This window comes from Protopterus annectens, chromosome 2.part0, assembly GCF_019279795.1.
Source record: "Protopterus annectens isolate FY-2018-M chromosome 2.part0, PAN1.0, whole genome shotgun sequence".
NCBI lineage: Eukaryota > Metazoa > Chordata > Ceratodontiformes > Protopteridae > Protopterus > Protopterus annectens.
In genome coordinates this window covers 322,179,856-322,194,902 of record NC_056728.1, presented here as the reverse complement: position 1 = coordinate 322,194,902, position 15,047 = coordinate 322,179,856, and the positions used below count along the sequence as shown (strand labels likewise).

The window sequence follows — 15,047 nt, the reverse complement described above, 5'->3', positions numbered from 1 at the left end:
ATTGCAGAGCAGTCTTGCCTATGGTTAATTGCACCTGGATGGTCTCCGATGCATCATGCGTTGCCACCAACCTTGAGGTGTGGGTGTCCTTTATGAATATGGACACCCCCCCTCCTTTCTTGGTGTTGTCCGGATTTTGGGGCCGGAACGCATGATATGAGGTGAAACCTGTTAGTGCTGGGGTGCTCTCAGGAGCCTTGAACCAGGTTTCTGTCACAGCACAGTTTTGTAATGTGTTGCCGTGCTATCCGTATACCAGAGCCCAAGAGAGGAGCAAGACTGGTTTGGACCACAGCAAGTAGCGCTATGATTGAAAGACTATTATTTGCTAACCGGACAAACCTGCGAGAAACTCACAATGGGCTGTGAAAAATTTATGAATTAGAAACCTCCCTGGATACTGGGTAGTGTAGCTGCCAGGGAGAATTAAGCCCTCTATGTCTAATTAGCGTAAGCAAGCTATCCGAATACCGCAGCACAACATAAGGGGTTAACAGGTTAGATCACAGTCAGTAAGTTGTAAATTAAAGAACCTCAATGGATAGCAGTAACTGCAGCTACCAGTAAAAAACCCTCTATGTCTTATTAGCGTGTGTATTGAGCTATCCGAGTACCAGAGCACAATATGAGGGGACATCTGAGTAGATTACAGTAAGGAGGGCTCTGGACTAGGGTCAACAATTTGCAGCAGTCCCATCAAGGCAGGGTCTGAGATTGCTTTGTATGCCAGACAGAGCTCACCTCTGAGGAGTCTGTAGGAGTCTGAGCAGAGGGAACTGAGTTTGCAGATGACTGTAAATTGGGAACTATCATAGATTACATCTATGATACAAACATCTTACAAGAGGGTCTAACACAGACAAATGACTGGTGCCTAAATCACAGACTGAAATTTAATGCCAAGAAATGCATTATAGTATCTTCCAGGAAAACTGCCACCTAGGATAATTACTCCATCGATATGACATCCCTCAGAGCAGACCCAGTAGTTAGAGATCTGGGAAAATATGTAGACAGTAATCTGGCCTCTGACTAACATGTGACCAAGGTATTAATGAAATCCTTCTATGTCCCCCGGCTTATAAATAAAGACATGGCATCCAGGTCCAAGTAAGTCATAATGCCACTTTATTAAGTCCTAATCAGACCCATAATTGGGTGTAATGCCCCATTCAGCAGGTACCTGACCAGACATATGCAATAGTTGGAATGCCCACAAAGGCTCCTTACCAGGAGAGTCCTGGGTGTAAACACATTTCCCTGTATGGATCACCTTAAAGCCTTATCTCCAAACTTTGTGTCCTACAGGTTACTGAGATGTGATCTATGTCTGGCATATAAGGCATCCTCGGATCCAGCTGTAATGGACCTTTTGCACATCCACAAATCAAACAGCATTAGAACCACTTGATGCAAGTATTTAAATTTTGCTTGTGACATAAATAAGATATGTTAGTGAGACAGATATGTTTCACATAGGATCCCCATACTCTGGAACAGACTCACCATCCATGTGAAGCAGAGTCCATTCCCTGAACCTGTTTAACATAACCTTGACCAATGCATGGGAAATAGGAAATTCACCTTGGGACTGGCCCCATGTCCCTGATAAAAAGAGACAGACCGTAATGCCCAAACTAACATACCCCCCCCCCACAGACACACACACACACACACACACACACACACACACACAACCTCTAGAAACTTCCAAAATTCCTAACACACACGTCTTCCTAATAAACACCCATGGTATATAGGGACACAGTTGGGTTGAACTGCATGGCTAGGCTTATAAAGGCCCTGGTGGTCATTACTGTAGTATGTACCTATTATTCTTCATGTTCTTATTCTGTTAATTCCACTACGCATTGATGAGTGTTGATTTCTTAACCTCAGAACCTGTTGTAGGCTTGGGAATTTATACACTAGTGATGGGCTAGGCATCATCCACTGCTGTCTTTTTGGTTACAGAAGCTTTTGAATTGGCAGGGATAACTGACACAGACTTAAGCAAGGCTTATTTTTGTTTTTCTGTGTCTCATTAATACCATTTGAATGAACTGGCATGTTTTGTAAAAGCTCTTTTGTTGTATCAAAATAATGCCACCTATATTAACTTTTCAAACAAGATAAGTTCCTGTCTGGCAAAATAAATATCTGGCAGTCTAGTAGCTTTTCCATGCCAATTCAGTATGAAGTACTCTTCATACTTGCTCCCAAAGGTTTGTAATTGGCATATCTCTCATTATGTACTATGGAGAATTGTGTGCACATCACTATTTAGTAAGTGGCTGACTAGAAAGATGTGAGGAGAGCTTTATAGTTTGCCAGGTCTTGTTGAGTATAAAAAGGGAAGAGGATGATATTATGTTAGATGGTGTGGACAGTGAGTTTAGAAGGCTGCCATCACAGATTTATTTTATGCATTGTTTGCATCCATGAGGATTGTTTGGAGGTGTACACTAACCTACAGTGACTTATTTCGGAACCTGCTGAATCAATGCAAGGAAACCAGGAATGATGTTGGCCAGCCATTATGGAGTTTTCCCAGTAATTCTCAATAGGGGTAATATATGATTATCAGCCATAGGATTGGCATCATATGATGGTGGTTTGTAGGATGACATTGGTGATCAAGAAGAGGAGGATGAGTGTGATGGCAGCACCAAGGATCAAATGGTGGAAACTGAAAATGGGTAATTGTGAGGTGATGTTCAGGGAAGAGTTAAGACAGGCACTGGGTGGCAGTGAAGAGTTACCGAATAGCTGGGTAACTACAGCAGAGCTAGTAATAGAGATGGGTAGAAAGGTGCTTGCTGTGACATCTGAAAGGAGTGTGGAGGACAAGGAGACCTGGTGGTGGAATGAAGAAGTACAGGAGAGTATACAGAGAAAGAGGTTGGCGAAGAAGAAGTGGGATTGTCAGAGAGATGAAGAAAGTAGACGAGTATAAGGAGATGAGGTGCATGGCAAAGAGAGAAGTGGCGAAGGCTAAGGATAAGACATATGAAGAGTTGTATGAAAGGTTGGACAATGAGGGAGAAAAGGACCTGTACCGATTGGTTAGGCAGAGGGACCGAGCTAGTAAAGATATGCAGCAGGTAAGGGTGATAAAGGATAATGAGGGAAATGTACTCACAAGTGAGGAGAGTGTGTTGAGCAGATGGAAAGGTACTTTGAGGGGCTGATGAATGAAGAGAATGAGAGTGAGAGAAGGTTGGATGATGTGCGGATAGTGAATCATGAAGTGCAGTGGATTAGCAAGGAGGAAGTAAGGATAGCTATGAAGAGGATGAAGAACGGAAAGGCTGTTGGTCCAGATGACATACCTGTGGAAGCATGGAGGTGTTTAGGTGAAATGGCAGTGGAGTTTTTAACTAGATTGTTTAATGAAATCTTGGAAAGTGAGAGGATGCCTGAGGAATGGAGAAAAAGTGATTTTTAAGAATAAGGGTAATGTGCAGAGCTGTAGTAACTACAGAGGGATTAAACTTGATCAGTCAAAGCATGAAGATATGGGAAAGAGTAGTGAAAGCTAAGTTAAGAAGGGAGGTGATGATTAGTGATCAGCAGTATGGTTTCATGCCAGGAAAGAGCACTACAGATGTGATGTTTCTCTGAGAGTGTTGATGGAGAAGGACAGAGAAGGTCAGAAGGAGTTGCATTGTGTCTTTGTGGATTTAGAGAAAACATATGACAGGGTGCCTAGAGAGGAGTTGTGGTATTGTATGAGGAAGTCAGGAGTGTCAGAAAAGTATGTAAGAGTGGTACAGGATATGTACGAGGGTAGTGTGACAGCGGTGAGGTCTGTGGTGGGAGTGACGGATGCGTTTAAGGTGGGATTACATCAAGGAACATCTCTGAGCCCTTTCTTATTTGCAATGGTGATTGACAGGTTGACAGACGAGATCAGACAGGAGTCCCCGTGGACTATGATGTTTGCAGATTACATAGTGATCTGTAGTAAGAGGAGGAAACAGGTAGATGAGACCCTGGAGAGGTGGAGATTTTCTCTTGAGAGAAGAGGAATGAAGGTCAGCAGGACTAAGACAGAATATATGTGTGTGTGACTGAAAGGGAGGATAGAGGAATGGTGAAGATGCAGGGAGTAGAGGTGGCAAAGGTGGATGAGTTTAAATATTTGGAATCAACAGTTCATAGTAATGGTGAGTGTGGAAGAGAGGTGAAGAAGAGAGTACAGGCAGGATGGAGTGGGTGGAGAAGAGTGTCAGGAGTGATTTGTGACAGACGAGTACCAGTAAGAGTGATAGGGAAGGTCTACAAGAGGGTAGTGAGACCAACTATGTTATATGGGTTGCAGACAGTGACATTGACAGAAAGGCAGGAGTCAGAGCTTGATGTGGCAGAGTTGAAGATGTTAAGATTTGCACTAGGTGTGACAAGAATGGACAGGATTAGGAATAAGTATATTAGAGGGGCAGCCCAGGTTGCAAGGTTTGGAGACAAAGCCAAAGAGGCAAGATTACATTGGTTTGGACATGTGCTGAGGAGGGATGCAGAGTATATTGGGAAAAAGATGCTAAGGATGAAGCTGCCAGGTAACAGGAAAAGAGGAAGGTCTAAGATAAGGTTTATGGATGTGGTGAGAGAGGACATGCAGGTGGTTGGTGTGACAGAGCAAGATACAGAGGACAGGAAGAAATGGAAACAGTTGATCTGCTGTGGCGACCCCTAACGAGAGCAGCCGAAAGAAGGAGAAGAAGAAGCCATAGGATTGGTAAGACCAACTTAACACCAAACAAGATAGGTTAATTCAAGTACCAAAAGTGAAATTAGCTAGGCTTAAAATGGCCCAGAATGGCAGCTAGCCTGGTACGTAACTATGAACCTGCCGAGAGATCATTCCTGACATTTTCAGTGAGGAACTGCTGAGGCTTTTTAAGTTGGAGTGTGTGTTTTTAGATGAGTACCCAGGTACATACCAAAGGGTGCATTGTATACTAGCATGAACCTGATGTATGAATAGAGGAGAATGATGTCCTCTTTTGAACAAGATGAGATGTCATTAATAATTAATTAGGAAGGCAGAAGGCCTTTCTAATGATAGTGGACAGATGGTGGTCAAAGGAGAGTTCATTATTTGGGAAAGTGTCTAGGTCTTAGTGCCCATTTTAAGGGGTGTCATTTATGTGGTAGATATGCCAGAATTCATCTTTTTCAAACTATATAGTGCTATAATTTTGCATTTGGCTTTAGGCTGTGATTCAGGCACCACAGTTTTGTCTATGTTAGCATCTCCTTGAGTACCCAAGTGTCATCATGGCGACTAATGATGACTCCAAGCTTATAAATCATTCATGTACATAGTCATAAGAGTCTTTTGATGTCATATTTGATATCAGAGAAATAGATGACAAATAGAAGTGGATGCAAAACAGAACCCTAAGGTACACCTCTGGTGACAAATCTGTCAGAGATTAGCGAGTCATCAGCTCTAACAGAGTAATGTCTATTGGTGAACCCTTTGGCAACATAGTGGATTACTTAGGGATTAATGCTAAGTTTGACCAGTTTGTCAGTGATATCCCAGCCTGATTTAGATAAGCTCTGTGATTGGAGTTACCATCATCAAGTGCTTCTGTGACTCTTTCATTGAGGTCAACTAGGTTTAATAGGCATGAACTACCTTTTATAAAGCCAAAATGGTTAGTGTCCCTATATTCTTGTTTGTGATATTAGTTATAATACAGTCTATCATCTTGCACCTAATGCAAATGATTTCAAATAATGAAAAGGTATTAAAATGTGCTCTAAGTATGTCTTAAAATTTCAGTCTTATTTAAATAGCCCACTTCATGTTTATTATGTAGTTTTAAGGATAATTTACCATGCAACATAATGCATGTTATCTCAAGGGCAGCATTCATCAAAGCAAGAAAGATGGCTTGTGCGATGAAGAACAAGGAAATAACAACTATTCATGGCTACCTGGATGACAACCATCACCAAGATGTTCCCACCCATGATATTAGCTATCTAAGAGGTTGGTAAGGCTACCCTCCTCTGGTAAAAGTCGTTCATATGGTGGTGTATCTGCTGTGGTAGACCATGGGAATGAATGAATGGGCAGACCTGTGACAATAATTTGATGGTTGAAAGGAATGAGGGTCAAACTATATATAAAGAAAGCACAGCTCAATAAAGTAACAACACACAATAATCACAAAAACTGATCAAATAAGTGAGAATAAATTTGCCCTAAAGTGGAGTCACCTGCTGGAAAGAGATATCAGACTGATAAGTTTGTGTTTCTTACTACAAAAAAGCAAAGATGGTATGGGCTGCTTCCTCCTTTTCAACTGCATATTATATTTTTGGCCTTAATGTGGGGAGGAAAACAGCTCTGCTGTGGGGATATCCAGCAACTCTGTGTCTGGCAAGAGCAGCAGATACCGACCGACAGGTGATTCCCGTGTTTAAAGAGTCATACTGAAGGAGTAATCCAGTACCATGGACAGCTACTGTTATGATATGCTCACACAAGTTCGCATTCTCTTTCTCCTTGCGTTTTCTTGAAGTATTCAACTTTCCCTCACCTGCCAGAAAGCATGATTTTTAACTGGCTATACTAACATTGTCTACATAAAATATCTACCACTCTATTTACCTATCTGGTTCTCTATCCGTCTGTCTCTCTATCTTTCTATCTGTTCATTCACTCATTCACTAATTTCTGCTACCAATACAGGTTTGTGGGGGAACTGAAACCTATCCTAGCATTCTATAGTTACAAGACACAGGAGCTTATCCAGAAAAGAGTGTTAACATTTTGCAAGACAAACACACACACACGCACACATGCGCGCACACACACACACACACACACACACACACACACACACACACACACACACACACACACACACACACACACACACACACACATACACACACACACACACACACACACACACACACATACATGTGCATCTACCCACACACTCACACATCTTAGCAGAAGCTATGCAGACAATTTAGACAATTGCCAGTTCACCTATGGCACATCTTTGGGGTGTAGGAGGAAATGGGAACATCCAATAAGAACCAACTCAGACACAGGAAGGATGTGCAGACTCTGTAGTGAACAAATCAATAAGACCACATTTGTCTCTCTCTCTCTCTCTCTCTCGCTCTCTCTCTCTCTCTCTCTCTCTCTCTGCGCTACTTTTGTAATTAGGCATTTATTAGCTCATTAAGCCCTTGACAGAAAGGAGTTCGGAGTGATATTTCACCATTATAAGTAAGGAGAGTGAGATGATAGACTGTGATTATTTCTAGTATCCATACATGTTGTGTGTACTGCATCCTACTAACTACAGGCTGAAGCTCTCTCCCCTCTTTGTCTTTCAGATATAGATGAGTGTACCATCATGAATGGTGGCTGTGACAGTCACTGCATGAATTCAGAAGGCAGCTATGAATGCAGCTGTAGTGACGGCTATGCCCTGATGCCTGACATGAGGACCTGTTCAGGTAAGAGCTATACCCCTGCTTTACTGTTTATGTTACATAAAGTTTATGTTACCAGTTAGAGTCTGTGTTCTTGCTGTAAATATCCTACCTTACAACAAAGTAAATAGATGATAGAATATAGTCTTCACCATTGTGTGAACGATACCCACTCTCAAAACAAATTGAAGAAAAAAGTACAGATTTTTAAAATGCAAAATCATGCAGTCATAATTACCTTATTTCTATACCATGAGTTTGTCAGTATAATGTTGTAATGTCTTCATTTTTAAGTAGTAGTAGAAAAAATGAAGGTATAAAGCAAATTCACATTTAATTATGTAATTAAAATTAGAAGTTTACTAAAATTTAGAGAAATAATAAACCTGTTAGCTTGCCAATGAGACAGTTTCTATTATTGCTGTATGGTATTAGTGTATTACCTTAGCTATTTTCTGCTCAAAACTTTTTTCTTGGATTGATTTTGATCTAGACAATATTTCAAAGCAGCTTGGCAACATCTGAATAAAAAATATAAAGTGCATAAGGAATGCATGTGCATTAAATACGCGGAGCATCATAAATATATATTAGTTTCATTAGTATACTCTTTTCTTACCAAGAAGTTCATTTTATTCTTGCCTCTCAATGAATTTCCACTTAATTGAAGCTAAGATTTGTTAATATGTGACTTATTTTTACCTTGTGCCACTATTACATATCTTTCAGATATTGATGAATGTGAAGAAAGCCCTGAAATCTGTGATGGTGGACAGTGTACCAACATTCCTGGAGAATATCGCTGTTTGTGCTATGATGGCTTTATGGCATCGATGGATTTGAAGAGTTGCATTGGTATGTATTGTCAGTGACATGGGAACACATAAACAGTCTGTATCTTAACAAAGACTTGTTTGGCATTGACCAAGGCCTGTTTTACACTAAGGAAGACTTCTTTCAGCATTGACACAGGCTTGTCCTGCACTGATAAAGACTTGATCTGCATTACTGAGCTGGGAGACTGACTTCCTTTCCTCCTTGAAAAGTAAATTACTTTTTTGCTTATGCATATTGTTTATGATGCATCTGAAATATTATAATGAAATAATGTGCAATACTCCATGATAAATGCCTTATAATACACTTAACTTACCTCACTGCTTACCTTGTAAAGTAAAAGCACTGAGGCTACCAGGAAGACTTTACAGGCAGAATTATGAAAGACCACCAGTGACATCAAACTAGGAGGTTGGGCTTCCTTTTTTTATTTTTTAATCAAAAATACAAAAACAAAATATATAAAAAAATAGTTCTTCAGATCATGTAGTAAGCACAATGTACAGTAAATATAAAAAAATCAATTGTCAAGTTGTGCTGGAGCAGGTAAATTAAAATATGACACAAACAGCATTAAGCTAATGGGGACAAAATAGTCACATACTATATAGTAGTAGTACACATAATACTGGAAACTGGTTAAAACGTTTGTGGGATCCTGCTGTAATGTATTAGAGATGGAAAAGGACTACTGCAAAGTGATGAAACAGAGTAGAAGGGAATGTAATGCGTGATCACAAGTAATGTTATGAGGAAAATGCACAGCAGAAATGTGTACAAATATGCTATGTGGGTCCTGGGAGACACTGGTAGGGGGCACTGGGTACACACTGGAATAACAAGGTATATACTTTGAGAGGGTGTCATGGACTGGACTACAATCATCAGATGTAACAATGTTATTATTGTGGTTCCTCTACATCTGTAATTGATGCTACAGTAGGCATGAAGGCCTAATGTGAGGAAAAAAAGGAAAAGGTTGAAAAGATAAAAGAAATGTATGAAACAGTTAATATTGTACAGCATATACCATGCACCACATCTCCATGATTTGAGTAGCTCTTGAAAAGAACTAACCATCAAGTAGAAGCTGCAAATCAGAAGTTAAGTTTATCATAAAAGCCACATTTGTTTTAAAGATAGAGGGTTCTTTTCAAGGGAGTTTCCTAATCAAAAATGGGTCTGATCCACAGCACTTTTTATATTTTTAACATCAAACTAAATATGTATTGTAGTTAATATCATAAGGAAAGTCACTGACAACCTCCGTGAGAGCATGAGAAATGGGGAAGGTTTCTAATTAAGAAAATCTCTGACCCATATTCACAGAAAATAAAACTTACCCCAGTGGCAGGGCTTCATTAACTTCAAATTCAAACTTTGTTTAATTTACATTAGTAAAAACAAAAGGTTTGCTTGTAATGAAAACACTAATGCCAAAACTTAAAATGTAATGGTTCAGGTGTCTGTGACTGCAAATATCAAACCAAGCATTTTTGAAGGTAAGGTATCTTAAACTGCAGTGTCAGACGTCTTAAACATTTTGGTTCCTACATTTTAGCATTGGCAGGAAAGCTAAATGCTGTTAGTTTATCTAGAGATATGAATGCTCTGCTTGAGCTTATCTAGTCATATGAACAGAGAGAGATCATGGTCAAATGGGGCCCTAGGCACGTTAGTGGATCAGGCCCCATGCGCACACACACACACACACACACACACACACACACACACACACACACAGACACAAAGACACACACACACACACGCACACACGCACACACACACACGTGCGCGCACACACACACACACACACACACACACACACACACACACACAGCAGCCCCCCCCCCGGCAGCCATCCCCCCAGCCATTTCATTGTCCCATTACTTAGCTATTTTTCCCCAGTTACCATAAACATTGCTCAAACTTGTTAGTCTGCATACTGTTTTCTTCTTTATTTTTGCAATGATTGCAGATATTTGGATTTAATTTAAAACTTATGTTTCAAATTTTATAGCACTAATACTGACAGACATTTGCTAAACAAAACAATACAGTCTCACTATGAAAACAGACTTAACATTAACAGTAAACTTCTCTGCTCTTGAAACTCAAATTCATTGAAACATTGAAACCCACATTCAAACAAAATGCATCTGGCCAAGGGTGAATTAACTTTATCTTTGGGCTGTTTTCATACCACAATCCCCTTGCACACATTTTTAGGACCATGCATACATGCATGCATTCTTTGATTCACCTTCCTGATTGTAATAAATTATATTCCTTGTATAATACAGCAGCACTTGTTAGTATTTTTTTTAATTTGTAGTTTTGAACATTTTTCCTCTAAGCAAAGACAAAGTCTACTCTTCAATTTTTCCCTTGGAACTAGACAAACTTTCAACTTAAGCACTCAAACCATTCATGTCTCATATCGGCACTTGCTCAAAACTCATAGCAAGCACTAATAAACCTTAGCACTAGACCCCCCCCATACTGTACAAGGCTCTCTATTCGACCTTACCAGCCAATCAGTAAAACAGTTCACTGTACCTATCCAGGCATGTCCAAAGGGCAGTTTCAGGTGTACTCTCCGGTCCAACTGGTGAATCTGGGCATTTTGAGGCAATGTTACAATTGCCTCATGTACACAGACAACCCTCTCCTCCTTCCACCAAACACTAATACATGCGAGAGATGCAATTATACAGCCAAACTGGAGGCTAAGCTCTCTCAACTCAAGACTGGACAAGGCAGTCAAGAGGAGAAGGGAATTACTTGCATCACACCACCGGTCTCACATAGACCTATGAAACCAGCACCGGCAAAAAACACACATAAATACACGAAAACATACTCTAAGGCTCTAAATAAAAATCTGCAGAAGCAACAGAGACCTCCAAAGCAGATATCCAAGCAACCTCCACCCCCCACCACAAACCATGAAACACATACTTCACAAAACCAGTGTGCCACACAATCACAGCCCTTAAGGCAAAATAACATACCCAACACACTAGCAATAGGTGACTCTATAGTCAGGCACACTGACGTCCTACTCACTAGGCTGAACAAGGAGATGGTTACTGTTGGCTGCCTGTTGGGTGCAAGGATCCACCACATAACACAAACATTCAGGTCACTCCAGAACAGGTACAAATATGACTCTGTCATTGTCCATGTTGGTGTGAATGACCTGAGCCATACCTCCCTGGACTACATGAAAAGAGACATGGAAGAGATCTCTGATCACGTAGCCCAGGCCGGTGTGACCCTGACCCTGAGTAGTATCCTGCCCTCACCAAGAATGATACCATGGTATAGAGAAAAAATTATCAATTTCAACAATTGGCTAAGATTCTGGTGTCATTTAAAGGGGATCCAGTGGCTGTCAGCCTGGGATGACATGCTCAACAAGTCACGCTGCTTCGCTAGAGACAGCTTGCACCTCTCATCCTTAGGATTTCGAATACTGGCCAAGGCTCTTGCCACTCCCATAGTGCCTTTTTTAGGCTCAAAAGACAAACCCACTGCCATAAATAGCGCAAGTAACAAAAAACTGAGGGTAATGCTACTCCATGCCAGAAGTCTAAACCTCAAAATGCACGCACTCGAGGCACTCCTCAGTATGGAGAAAATCGATATATGTGCAGTAATAGAAACCTGGTTTAAGGCTCCAGAGAGCACCCCAGCACTACCAGGCTACAACTCATACCATACATTTTGGCCACAAAACTCGGACCAAAATACAAAAGGCGGGGGAGTATCCATCTTCATCAAGGATACTCACACCTCCAGGTTAGTGGCACAGCACGATGCTTCAGAGATAATCCATGTACAACTAACAATGGGCAAAACTGCTATTCAAATTATAGCTTGCTACAGATCACCCACCATGTCCCAGGACCCCCACTCCACATTCCTGAAACACTGGGAAACATAAAGGTCCTAGCAAACACCCTGATATTGGGTGATTTCAATTACCCAAACATTAACTGGGAGAACTACTCAAGTACAAACTCCCTTGTCCAACATTTCCTAGAATTTATAAACTCAAACGCCCTGGATCAACTGGTCAATACCCCCACCAGGAGTGACAACATATTGGACCCGGTCATCACCAACATGGGCGACCGGTGTTCCACACCAGAGGTCAACCCCTCACTGGTTAGATCTGACCATAAACTAATCACTCTGGATATCCACATTCCGCCACCACCCCCGGTCAAAGAAACTGAAAAAATTACATGGAGCTGCTTACTGCTTGGTGTGATGGATTTGCAGTGTTCTTATGACACTCAGTCTTGCTGGCTGGATTCTGCTAAAATTCAAAGTCTGATCATATTTGCATTCACAGTCTGTTGCATACAGAAACTTGCAGAATATACACTGATGAGAGAATATACTTTGCAGCATCAACTTTAAAGAGCAGTAACAAATAACTTTTTATAATAAATCAAACGAAACCACGTTGCAGCTTAAAAGTACTGTTCCAACTTTACTTCTCATATAGTACAGATGATGTGAGAGATATAACATTTACCTCAGAACACCAAATGTGTTCCTACCATATCCCTAAACAACTGGATTTATACAGCTCTTTATATACTCTTTTTAAACATATTTTGGAGAATTGCTTATCCTGTAGAAACAATACTAAACTTCCTTGTTTAACAATGTCTTGTAAGAGACCAGCTTTTCTGACAGTGTGAATATCCTGTAACAGTGTCCTGATGTCCATGTAGAAAAACATATTTTTGAGGAAACACATTGTCCTGTATTCTATTTGAATCTGTGTATAGAAACATGTGTTCTTATGTCAATGCTGATAAGCATATCCTGTTTTTTATGAAGAAAAACATATTTTTGAGAAAACACATTGTCAGAGATCAGCTTTTCTGACAGTGTGAACATCCTGTATTTTATTTGGATCTTTGTATAAAAAACATCTGTTATCCTGTTTTTCCATGCAGAATAACATGCCATTGTTCTTTAAAAGCAGATTTTGCATTTTTGTTCTTGCATACATCCTGCTTTGAGTCTGTAAGGGAAAAATGTCCATTCTTTAAAAGCAGATTTTGTATTTTTGCTCTTGCATACATCCTGCTTTGAGTCTGTAAGGGGAAAAATTTCCATTCAGCAGACTCCTTTTCCAAGCCATGGTAATTTAGTATGGATGCTGATTACATATTACTAAACTCTATTTCTACATTTAAGCAAGCTTTATCTTATACATTATTTATGTTGCATAATTGCAGCAAAATTACTTTCAACCTTAGTATATTGTTGAGCACACTCTAACAATTCCGTCTTTTTTATTTTAAACTAGAGAAATAAATTCAGCATTATTTGGTAATACTTTTTCATTATGACAATTAACAACAGTAACTTGACTAGCTTTTGCTAAGCAGACTTTAATACATGTAAATAATATGCAACCAAGCATTACAATAACAATAAAAGAAATTAAAAATACAGTGATTTTTCCTGTCCATCCTGTAAATAGATTACTAAACCATTCACTCCAGTCATCATTCCAGTTTTTCTAGTATGTTGAGACACTTGTGCAATCACTTCTAAATGTGCTTTTACAGATTCTGTTTTGTCTGGAATAAATGTACAACACTGTTCGCCTATTAAAGCACATGTACCCCTTGTGATGCTAATATGTAATCTAATGCCATTCGATTTTGCAAAACCATAGTTCGTATTGCTGTCATTTCGACAGTAATGTCAAGGACTGCATTGAAAGTGGCATTTGCCAATACCTCAACTAGTTTAGATAGTTTTCTCAGTTCCCAGATGGCTTTTGCAGCCCATTACCAAGGGAAAATACCTGCTCCAGAGATTACATCATCTCCTAAATCCATATCTTTTAATTTAATATAATCAAGATTTTGATGATATATACGTGATGTATCTAAGGTGTCTACTGGATTTTCTGGACTTTCAATTACAGGTAATATATCCCTTTTCTTTTTGTATTCCTAATGTTTCCTTTTGGTAACTCTTTTACATGATGCATTGCTGGTACCACTAATCCTATATAACAGGTGCCATCCCATCCCTTTGGTAACCATTTATAAGCATATTTACCACAGATGTAATATAACCCATCTGATAGAGCAACACTGCTATTTACCAGACTGCCATTTACTTGCCCCATAGTAGGAGTTTTATCATGTACAACTGTAAAGTTTTTATCTGTTTTACTTCTCCAACATGTAATATTAGTTTTACAGTCATTTTTGTCATTTTGTGAAAAGTGAAATACTGCTGTGTCACTTAATATTAACTGACCCTTAATTGGTATTAAAATAGGAAAACCATGTGAAAATACTCCACGTACTGGTATGTGGTTGTGAAAATTTATCATTTCAATTGTTTGAATACAATTGCTATTACCCACTGGAACAGTTCCATTTTGTTGAAAACATGTGATCCCCTGTACTATAGCAGATAACTGTACTCTTGCTTTACGTAATTGTACATTTATAACTTGATCTCCTGTTTCATTTATTAATACTCTCCAACTACTAAGAGAATTTAGTGGAATAGGTATTAGAGGCATTACCCCTGTTATTTTTGGTATTAAACTACATACCCAACAATTAGAAACATTCATGCTTTTTGCATACCAACATTGTCTTGCTAAGAAAGTGTTAAAAGATGGTGACCAGTCTTGTTCATTTTTCCACATTTCTTTACTCTCTCTCTTATGTAACTTTACA

General features: G+C 39.6%; 1 protein-coding gene across 1 annotated transcript in view; it reads left to right on the top strand.

Annotated features, from left to right (window-relative positions):
- Positions 1 to 15,047, top strand: part of FBN2 (fibrillin 2) — a 2,449,070-nt gene that overhangs the window by 1,605,180 nt on the left and 828,843 nt on the right. Inside the window, exons 29-30 of the mRNA XM_044060803.1 lie at positions 7,375 to 7,497; positions 8,203 to 8,328. Coding sequence (XP_043916738.1) covers positions 7,375 to 7,497; positions 8,203 to 8,328 — 249 coding nt within the window. The remainder of the gene's footprint in view (positions 1 to 7,374; positions 7,498 to 8,202; positions 8,329 to 15,047) is intronic.